The 11,095-nt window shown below is 53.5% G+C and overlaps 1 protein-coding gene across 1 annotated transcript in view; it reads right to left on the reverse strand.

Annotated features, from left to right (window-relative positions):
- The window catches only part of nbas (NBAS subunit of NRZ tethering complex), a 308,007-nt gene that overhangs the window by 25,048 nt on the left and 271,864 nt on the right, over window positions 1-11,095 (reverse strand). The window contains exon 50 of the mRNA XM_068028531.1: window positions 178-322. Coding sequence (XP_067884632.1) covers window positions 178-322 — 145 coding nt within the window. The remainder of the gene's footprint in view (window positions 1-177; window positions 323-11,095) is intronic.

Consider the following 11,095-nt stretch of genomic DNA (forward strand, 5'->3'; position numbering starts at 1 on the left):
ACAGGTATATAAATGTCATGACTTTAATATAAATGGACTGCCATTAGTCTATCGTGATTAGATTGTCCATAGCAAATCTGTGGGATTTGTACTAACAGAGCTAGTTTTCATGGCACATTAATACAACCAGCACAGATTAAACTTGACTACAACTTTGAAACAAGATTCTAAAATTACCTGAAATGGTAGCTTGTACTTTGTCAAGTAAAGAGAGCGGCAAATGGCAAGTATTTCATTTCCAGTTGTACCTTTATGTTCAGGGATACACTTTACCAACATGGCAGTAACAAGCCTAATCCAAGCATTACCCTTCTCACTTGACCTGTAGAAACATAAGAAATAGGAGCATGAGTAGACCAAACGGCCCGTCGAGCCTGCTCCGCCATTCAATACGATCATGGCTGATCTTTGGGGCTGAATTTTATTAGTGTGCCGCACATTGTGGCGATGCGCTTTGAACTCGGTGGCCTTCTGACACGGAAGCACCGCCGTTGAGCGCCTGCGATATTTTGCGCAGGGGCTTATTTAAATGGAGGGACGGAGCGATCGCCCCCGATGATGGCACAGGCGCCATTTTAAAAGGGCTTAGAGCCCTGAGCAAAAATTACGATTTTTAAAGAGAAATGATTGTAAATTTTGATGAGAAAAATAATCAAAAGCTGCAGACCCTTTCCCAACCCCCCAATGGTCGTTTTATAGGCCAATATGACAAACAATAAATTTATTCCCACATCGAACTTGCCCCCCAACCTCTTAACATTTGCCCTTCAACCCCTTCCCACCATCCCCACAGCCAATAAAAAAAGGTTTTCCCTGCTCCTCCCCTGATAATTTCAGTCCTCTACCCTCCCCACCAGTGTCTCGCCTCGGAGCTCCATACAGGTAAGCTGATTAGCATCTTAATTAATTTTAATATTTAAACGAAGGCCCCACTGCTTAGCGAGGGGGCGCACCGCGACCTCACCACTGCCAGTAAAATGCGGCGGGGCTTTCTCGGAGTCGGGGGGTCGTGGCGGCACTCCCGCAAGTATTTTACGGGCCCCCCCCTCCCACCATGACCCCCGACATCAAGCGGCTGGTAAAATTTAGCCCATGGCTTCAACGCCACTTTCCTGCCAACTCCCCATATCCTTTGATTCCTTGAGAGTCCAAAAATTAGTCTATCTCAGGGATGAAGCTGTTTTAATTAGGAAGGCAAGTTTCATGCATATTCTAGAAATTTACACCGTAACCATTATTTGCAGATTCTAAAGTTACATCGGACTTTCAGTGCACTACTGTACTGCTTTATTACCATTCACAGTTAAAACTAGGTTCAGCAGTTTATATTAAGGCTAGGTGGAGTCACAAAAAGAGACATTTCCACCACTAATATGACCAATCTAAGCCCGTCTCAGCCGACCTGCTGCTGAAACCCTCATCCATGCTTTTCTTACCTCCACCATTGGACAGTTCAGTGCTCTGTTGGCCAGCCTACCACCCTCCATAAACTTCAGCTCACCCAAAGCTTTGCTGGCTATATTGTAACTTGCACCAAGTCCTGTTCACCCATCAGGCTTCTGCTTGCAGAGCTACTTTGAGTCAAGGTCCAACAATGCTTCAAATATAAAATTCTGATCCTTGTGTTTAAATCCTTCAATGGCTTTGCCTCTCCCTATCTCTGTAACGTCCACCAGCTCTATAACCCTCCGAGATCTCTACACTCCACCAATTCTGGTTTCTTGTACATTCGATTTGCTTGGTCCCTCAACTGGCAGCCATGCCTTCAGCTGTCGAGACCCTCAGCTCTGGAATGCCCTCCCTAAACCTCTCCAAATCCCTCTCTTCTTTTACAATCGTCCTTAAAACCTACCTCTTTGAACAAGCTTTTGGCCACCTGTCCCAGTATCTCCTTATATGGCCCGGTGTCATATTCTAGCTGATAAAGTTCCTGTGAAGTGTCTTGGGATATTTTACTATATTAAAAGTGCTATATAAATGCAAGTTGCTGTTGTTGTGCTGCTGGTTGTGAGAAGGAAGAACATGATTTTTTGAGATTGATGTGACCCATTGTTAACTCATCAGCCTCATCAGTTGAGTCTGATCTGCTAAGAACAGTCGCCAAGTATTTACTGCAACAGTCGTCTCGGGAGAGACCAAGGCTAAGGGAGTAAACCCTAACAGAAAATCCGGAGCGGAACCCCGTAGGCGGTCATGTGTCACCTTTGGCATGTTTCCGGCAGTTCCTGCAGCCATACTGGTGCCAAACGTCGTGTCCTGCACTCCTTTGGACCCCACCAGAAAGGCCGAGAGGGGGGTTTTGACGACTGGGCAACTCTCAACCTCCATAAATTTGCCCAGGCATGCGCCATGGAGAGGTCACTCCACTGACCACCTCCAGGCGCGTATCCATTGTCTCTCGAGATAAGGAGGCCCAAAAGAAAGAAAGAAGAAGAAGAAGTGGGATCTACAACTTAGACCGTAAATTTAATCATCTAGTGCATCAATAAATTCCTCCATATTTTCCAACCTTACAACATACCGAAGCAAGGATGGTGCTCAATTGGTTGCAGCACTGCCATCCTCCCCAGCAATTCAACTGGGTGGTAATTTTAAGTTTTAAAATCTTTTAAAACAAATTGTATTACACCCACCAGGTCAGACTTGTCCCTGGGGAATCAGTTGGCTTACTTCCATGCAAGAGCAAGTTATGAATTTGAGTATGGAGATTCCACGGGTGGGCTGCGCCTGAATATTAAAGCATGTTTAATTGCTTGAGCAATTTTTCAAAAATGAACCGTTAGCTATAAAACATGCCACTGTCAGGCCACCAGCACCACTATTTTTTTAAGTCCGAGTGGGAGTGCCTTGAAAATTGTTCAGAATCCAGCAAAATAGCATTTGACATGGTTTTCAGTCGGGGAAGGGGGCAGAGCTTTAAAAATAGAGCTTCCAAGTATTATTGACACAAGGTGTCAAGCAGCACAAAAGCTGCAGGAACACATGGAGTGCCAGAGCAATGGCGTACATCCCTTACTCCATAACTTCCCTTTTTATGTGGCATTCAAGGGTCCCAATGATGTAGTGCAAATCTTCATGTGAATCTGGGTTAATATTTCACAACACACAATCTTGATACATTTTGCTCACTTAAGGGCAAATGAAGCCTTATTTGTTTAATCTGAGCAAATGCTAAAATTACTGTGCAATGTAGCTTCCACCCACCCCCAAATATCTATGTTTCTATAAAATCAATCAGTAGTTTCAGCCTATACGATGTGTGCAGCGTGTAATATTTTCTGGTTATTTGGTTTTACGGAAGATACAGTGAGAATGCTAATGAATTCCACTGTTACTACTAGATAGGATAATTGTTACACCCCAAGACTTGTACTAGAGGATACTACATGGCGCAAGATCTACTTGTGGGTAGCTTGGTGTAACCATTAGAACAGAAACAACTTATAAAGCCTGAAACTAAATTTATCAAAAATGATCTCTTCTTCTTCTTTGGCCTCCTTGTCTTGAGAGACAATGGGTAAGCGCCTGGAGGTGGTCAGTGGTTTGTGGAGCAGCGCCTGGAGTGGCTATAAAGGCCAATACTAGAGTGACCGACTCTTCCACAGGTGCTGCAGATAAAATTGGTTGTCGGGGCTGTTACACAGTTGGCTCTCCCCTTGCGCTTCTGTCTTTTTTCCTGCCAACAGCGAAGTCTCTTCGACTCGCCACACTTTAGCCCCGCCTTTATGGCTGCCCGCCAGCTCTGGCGATCGCAGGCAACTGACACCCACAACTTGTGATCAATGTGACAGGACTTCATGTCGCGTTTGCAGACGTCTTTAAAGCGGAGACATGGACGGCCGGTAGGTCTGATACCAGTGGCGAGCTTGCTGTACAATGTGTCTTTGGGGATCCTGCCATCTTCCATGCGGCTCACATGGCCAAGCCATCTCAAGCGCCGCTGACTCAGTAGTGTGTATATGCTGGGGATGTTGGCCGCCTCGAGGACTTCTGTGTTGGAGATGCGGTCCTGCCACCTGATGCCAAGGATTCTCCGGAGGCAGCAAAGATGGAATGAATTGAGACGTCGCTCTTGGCTGACATACGTTGTCCAGGCCTCACTGCCGTAGAGCAAGGTACTGAGGACACAGGCTTGATACACTCGGACTTTCGTGTTCCGTGTCAGTGCGCCATTTTCCCACACTCTCTTGGCCAGTCTGGACATAGCAGTGGAAGCCTTTCCCATGCGCTTGTTGATTTCTGCATCGAGAGACAGGTTACTAGTGATAGTTGAACCTAGGTAGGTGAACTCTTGAACCACTTCCAGAGCGTGGTCGTCGATTTTGATGGATGGAGCATTTCTGACGTCCTGTCCCATGATGTTCGTTTTCTTGAGGCTGATGGTTAGGCCAAATTCGTTGCAGACAGCCGCAAACCTGTCGATGAGACTCTGCAGACACTCTTCAGTGTGAGATGTTAATGCAGCATCGTCAGCAAAGAGGAGTTCCCTGATGAGGACTTTTCATACTTTGGTCTTCGCTCTTAGGCGGGCAAGGTTGAACAACCTGCCACCTGATCTTGTGTGGAGGAAAATTCCTTCTTCTCAAGACTTGAACGCATGTGAGAGCAGCAGGGAGAAGAAAATCCCAAACAGTGCAGGTGCGAGAACACAGCCCTGTTTCACGCCACTCAGGATAGGAAAGGGGTCTGATGAGGCACCGCTATGCTGAATTGTGCCTTTCATATTGTCATGGAATGAGGTGATGATACTTAGTAGCTTTGGTGGGCATCCAATATTTTCTAGTAGTCTGAAGAGACCACGTCTGCTGACGAGGTCAAAGGCTTTGGTGAGATCAATGAAAGCAACGTAGAGGGGCATCTGTTGTTCGCGGCATTTCTCCTGTAGCTGACGAAGGGAGCACAGCATGTCAATGGTCGATCTCTCTGCTCGAAAGCCACACTGTGCCTCAGGGTAGACACGCTCGGCCAGCTTCTGGAGCCTGTTTAAAGTGACTGGAGCGAAGATTTCCCCACAATGCTGAGCAGGGAGATTCCACGGTAGTTGTTGCAGTCACCGCGGTCACCTTTGTTTTTATAGAGGGTGAGGACATTGGCATCGCGCATGTCCTGCGGTACTGCTCCCTCGTCCCAGCACATGCAAAGCAGTTCGTAGAGTGCTGAGAGTATGGCAGGCTTAGCACTCTTGATTATTTCAGGGATAATGCCGTCCTTCCCAGGGGCATTTCCGCTGGCTAGCGAATCAATGGCATCACTGAGTTCCGATTTTGTTGACTGTACGTCCAGCTCATCCATGACTGGCAGAGACTGGGCTGCATTGAGGTCAGTCTCAGTGACAACATTCTCCCTGGAGTACAGTTCTAGGTAGTGCTCAACCCAGCAGTCCATTTTGCTTGCGTTGGTCAGTGATTGTGTCCCCTGATTTAGATTTGAGGGGGGCGATCTTCTTGATGGTTGGCCCAAAAGCTCTCTTAATGCCATCATAAATTCCTCTGATGTTTCCGGTGTCTGAGGCCAGCTGAATATGACTGCATTGGTGTTGCCAGTAGTCATTTGCGCAGCGCCTGGCTGTTCTTTGTGCAACGCTTCTGGTTGTTTTAAGTGATACGGATGTTAACTCGCTGGGGGCTTTTTTGTAGTTCAGCACTGCAATGCACTTAGCGGCTATGACAGGTTCCAGCTCTTCAAAATGAGATTGAAACCAGTCTGCATTCCGCTTCACACGTTTGCCATAGGTGGTCATGGCTGACTCATAGATGGCGTCTCTGATGTGGGTCCACCTGGGCTCTGTATCCCCTGTGGGAGTGTTTTGAAGGGCTTTTTCAAGTGAATTTAGAAATTTTTGTAACAGCTGTGGATAAGAAATTCTGCTCGTGTTGATGCGCGGGTGGCCCTTCTGCTTGGAGTGATGCAGCTTCTTTGAAATGAGTCTAACCTGGCTGCACACCAGGTTACACACAGTGGTCGGTGTCGCAGTCCACACTGTGGAAGCTGCGTGTGATTTGAACACTGTTTAAGGAGACTCGCCTTGTGACGATGAGGTCCAGTTGGTGCCAACGACGTGATCTTGGGTGCCTCCAAGAAACCTGGTGACAGGGTTTAGTGTGAAAGAACGAGTTGGTGATGCAGAGGTTATGATAGGTACACAACTCAAGCAGTCTCTGTCCATTCTCATTCATCCTTCCAATGGTCTATTAGCTACAAAACCTGCCATTTCCAGGCCACAAGTAAAACAGTAAATTAGTGCCATTTTCCCCCTTTGCCTTGCTGATAAAATGCTGGTAAGTGTCAAATCAGACAGTATGTGAACATATAAATTAGAAGCAGGAGTAGGCCATTCGGCCCCTCAAACCTGCTCCACCATTTGGTAAGATCATGGCTGATCTGATTGTGGCCTCAACTCTACCTTCCTGTCTACCCCCTATATACCCTTTGACTCCCTGGAATATATCTAACTCAGCTTTAAAAATATTCCATGATCCTGCCTCCACTGCTCTCTGGGGAAGAGAATTCCACAGTCTAACGTCTGAGAGAAAAAATGTTTTCCTCATCTCCATCTTAAATGGAAGGCCCCTTATTTTTAAACTGTGTCCCCTGGTTCTAGTTTAGTTTAGTTTAGAGATACTGCACTGAAACAGGCCCTTCGGCCCACCGAGTCTGTGCCGACCATCAACCACCTATTTATATTAATCCTACACTAATTCCATATTCCTACCACATCCCCACCTGTCCCTATATTTCCCTACCACCTACCTATACTAGGGGTAGTCTCTCTCATAAGGGGAAACATCCTTTTAGCATCCACCCTTCAAGTCCCAAGATCTTATATGTTTCAATATTACCTCTCATTCTTCTACACGCCAATGGATAAAGGCATAACCTGTCCAACCTTTCCTCATAAAATAGCCCCTTCAGCCTAGGAATCAGTCAAGTGAACCTTGTGTTTAGACAGCTGCTGTCCTGCCATTCACACATCCTCCAGACACATCTTTTGTTTCTTTATTTGTCCCATTACCAACTCCCTTTGGCCTTGCACCATGAAACCTTTTGTGATTTAATCTCTCCGGTCCTCCACCCGATCACAGACCTTCCCTTTTGTTCTTCTTCCCACCCTCCCCCCTTTTACTTGCTCAAAACCTGTTACATTTCAAACTCTTCTCAGTTCTGAAATGTTAACTCTGTATCTCTCTCCACAGATGCTGCCAAACCTGAGTATTTCTCATACAAAGTGATTGATGACAACGCTACGTCATCAGAATGCGCCGCGGTGCGCACATGCGCACACGGTCTCGGACCCTCTGCGCATGCGCTGCGGTCCGGATTGCCAGGACCAGTTTGCGCATGCGCAGGCGACGTCATCGCGTAATGTCATCTTCCTCGGGGAACACGCCAGGTTGGCCTTTGCGCATGCGCAAACTGGTCCTGGGATTCCGGACCATAGCGCTTGCGCAGAGGGCTCGAGACCGTGTGCGCATGTGCGTCAATCTTCCGAAAGCTTTGGCGCGAGTTTTTGAAAATGGAAGGAGGAGAGGTATCGTCGGGCATTTTATCTCAATTATTTAGTCATTTTGGACATTTGCTTCATTTTTATTAGACAGAGGAGATTGTTCCAAGGTAAGTTGCTCTGAAAATACATTTCAAGGGAGGGAAGGGAAGGGAAGGGAAGGGAAGGGAAGGGAAGGGGAGGAGAGGGAAGGGAAGGGAGGGAAGGGGGGGAAGGGAGGAGAGAAGGGGGGGAAGGGAGGAGAGAAGGGGGGGAAGGAAGGGAGGAGAGAAAGGGGGGAAGGAAGGGAGGAGAGAAGGGGGGAAGGAAGGGAGGAGAGAAGGGGGGGAAGGAAGGGAGGAGAGAAGGGGGGAAGGAAGGGAGGAGAGAAGGGGGGAAGGAAGGGAGGAGAGAAGGGGGGAAGGAAGGGAGGAGAGAAGGGGGGAAGGAAGGGAGGAGAGAAGGGGGGAAGGAAGGGAGGAGAGAAGGGGGGGAAGGAAGGGAGGAGAGAAGGGGGGGAAGGAAGGGAGGAGGAGAAGGGGGGAAGGAAGGGAGGAGAGAAGGGGGGAAGGAAAGGGAGGAGAGAAGGGGGGAAGGAAGGGAGGAGAGAAGGGGGGAAGGAAGGGAGGAGAGAGAAGGGGGGAAGGAAGGGAGGAGAGAAGGGGGGAAGGAAGGGAGGAGAGAAGGGGGGAAGGAAGGGAGGAGAGAAGGGGGGAAGGAAGGGAGGAGAGAAGGGGGGAAGGAAGGGAGGAGAGAAGGGGGGAAGGAAGGGAGGGAGAGAAGAGGGGGGAAGGAAGGGAGGAGAGAAGGGGGGAAGGAAGGGAGGAGAGAAGGGGGGGAAGGAAGGGAGGAGAGAAGGGGGGAAGGAAGGGAGGAGAGAAGGGGGGAAGGAAGGGAGGAGAGAAGGGGGGAAGGAAGGGAGGAGAGAAGGGGGGGAAGGAGAGGGGAGGGGGAGGAGAGAAGGGGGGAAGGAAGGGAGGAGAGAAGGGGGGAAGGAAGGGAGGAGAGAAGGGGGGAAGGAAGGGAGGAGAGAAGGGGGGAAGGGAAGGGAGGAGAGAAGGGGGGAAGGAAGGGAGGAGAGAAGGGGGGGAAGGGAAGGGGAGGAGAGAAGGGGGGAAGGAAGGGGGGAAGGAAGGGAGGAGAGAAGGGGGGAAGGGAGGAGAGAAGGGGGGAAGGGAGGAGAGAGAAGGGGGGAAGGGAGGGAGGGAGGAAGGAAGGGAGGAAGGGAGGGAGGGAGGAAGGAAGGGAGGAGGGAAGGGAGGAGAGGAAGGGGGGAAGAAGGGAGGAGGAGAGAAGGGGGGGAAGGATGGGAGGAGAGAAGGGGGGAAGGAAGGGAGGAGAGAAGGGGGGAAGGAAGGGAGGAGAGAAGGGGGGGAAGGGAGGAGAGAGATAGGGGGGAAGGAAGGGAGGAGAGAAGGGGGGGAAGGAAGGGAGGAGAGAAGGGGGGAAGGAAGGGAGGAGAGAAGGGGGGGAAGGAGGGAGGAGAGAAGGGGGTAGGAAGGGGAGGAGAGAAGGGGGGAAGGATGGGAGGAGAGAGGGGGGAAGGAAGGGAGGAGAGAAGGGGGGGAAGGAAGGGAGGATGAGAAGGGGGGAAGGAAGGGAGGAGAGAAGGGGGGAAGGAAGGGAGGAGAGAAGGGGGGAAGGAAGGGAGGAGAGAAGGGGGGGAAGGAAGAGGAGGAGAGAAGGGGGGAAGGGAAGGGAGGAGGAGAAGGGGGGAAGGAAGGGAGAGGAGAGAAGGGGGGGAAGGAAGGGGGGAAGGAAGGGAGGAGAGAAGGGGGGAAGGGAGGAGAGAAGGGGGGAAGGGAGGAGAGAGAGGGTGGGAAGGGAGGAGGAGAAGGGGGGAGGGAGGGAGGGAGGAGGAGGGAGGAAGGGAGGGAGGGTGAGGGAAGGAGGAGGAGGGAAGGGAGGAGGAAGGGAGGAGGGAAGGGAGGAGGGAAGGGAGGAGGGAAGGGTGGAGGGAAGGGAGGAGGGATGGGAGGAGGGAAGGGAGGAGGGAAGGGAGGAGGGAAGGGAGGAGGGAAGGGGGGGAAGAAGGAAAGAGGGCAGGGGGGAGGGACGGGGGGGGGGGAAGGAGGGACGGGGGGGGGGGGAAGGGAGGGAGGGGGGGGGTGGAAGGGAGGGACGGTGGGGAGACGGGGGGGAAGGGAGGGACGGGGGGGGGGAAGGGAGGGACGGGGGGGGGGGGAAGGGAGGGACGGGGGGGGAGGGGGGAAGGAGGGACGGGGGGGGGGGGGAAGGGAGGGACGGGGGGGGGGAGGGGGGAAGGAGGGACGGGGGGGGGGGGAGGAGGGAAGGGCGGGGAGGGGGGGGAAGGGGGGGAAGGGAGGGACGGGGAGGGTGAAGGGAGGGACGGGGAGGGTGAAGGGAGGGGACGGGGAGGGTGAAGGGAGGGACGGGGAGGGTGAAGGGAGGGACGGGGAGGGTGAAGGGAGGGACGGGGAGGGTGAAGGGAGGGACGGGGAGGGTGAAGGGAGGGACGGGGAGGGTGAAGGGAGGGACGGGGAGGGTGAAGGGAGGGGGAGGGGAGGGTGAAGGGAGGGACGGGGGGGGTGAAGGGAGGGACGGGGGGGGGTGAAGGGAGGGACGGGGGGGGGGTGAATGGGAGGGACGGGGGGGGGTGAAGGGAGGGACGGGGGGGGGGTGAAGGGAGGGACGGGGGGGGGATGAGGGGGAAGGGGGGGAAGGAGGGACGGGGGGGGTGGGAAGGGAGGGACGGGGGGGGGGAAGGGAGGGACGGGGGGGGGGAGAGGGAGGGGACGGGGGGGGGGGGGAAGGGAGGGACGGGGGGGGGGGGGAAGGGAGGGACGGGGGGGGGGGGGGGAAGGGAGGGACGGGGGGGGGGGGGAAGGGAGGGACGGGGGGGGGGGGAAGGGAGGGGACGGGGGGGGGGGGGAAGGGAGGGACGGGGGGGGGGGGGAAGGGAGGACGGGGGGGGGGGGAGGGAGGAGAGGGCGGGGGGGGGGGGGGAAGGGGGGGAAGGGATGGACGGGGAGGGTGAAGGGAGGGACGGGGAGGGTGAAGGGAGGGACGGGGAGGGTGAAGGGGAGGGACGGGGAGGGTGAAGGGAGGGACGGGAGGGGTGAAGGGAGGGACGGGGGGGTGAAGGGAGGGACGGGGGGGGGGTGAAGGGAGGGACGGGGGGGGGGTGAAGAAGGGAGGGACGGGGGGGTTGAAGGGAGGGACGGGGGGGGGGTGAAGGGAGGGACGGGGGGGGGGTGAAGGGAGGGGGACGGGGGGGGGGGTGAAGGGAGGGACGGGGGGGGGTGAAGGGAGGGACGGTGGGGGGTGAAGGGAGGGACGGGGGGGGGGTGAAGGGAGGGGACGGGGGGGGGGGGAAGGGGAGGTCAGGAGGGAGGGGGGGAAGGGAGATCGGGGGGGAGCAGCGGAGCAGAAGGGGAGTGCCTTTTTCTGTGCATGCGCCATTAACACAAGGACTGGCTGATGAGATGGAGCCAATTAATTTGCCCACCAATTGCCCGGAAGCACCTTCGGATGGAGGTTGTCCCACGTGCTGGACATCAGTCGCGTGCCACAATCCATGGCTCCTGAGCGTTTCACCCCTGGCCTAATGATCTGATGGACCATACATACGCCTGCCTGTTCAAAGCTCCACTA

This window comes from Heterodontus francisci, chromosome 3, assembly GCF_036365525.1.
Source record: "Heterodontus francisci isolate sHetFra1 chromosome 3, sHetFra1.hap1, whole genome shotgun sequence".
NCBI classification, from domain to species: domain Eukaryota; kingdom Metazoa; phylum Chordata; class Chondrichthyes; order Heterodontiformes; family Heterodontidae; genus Heterodontus; species Heterodontus francisci.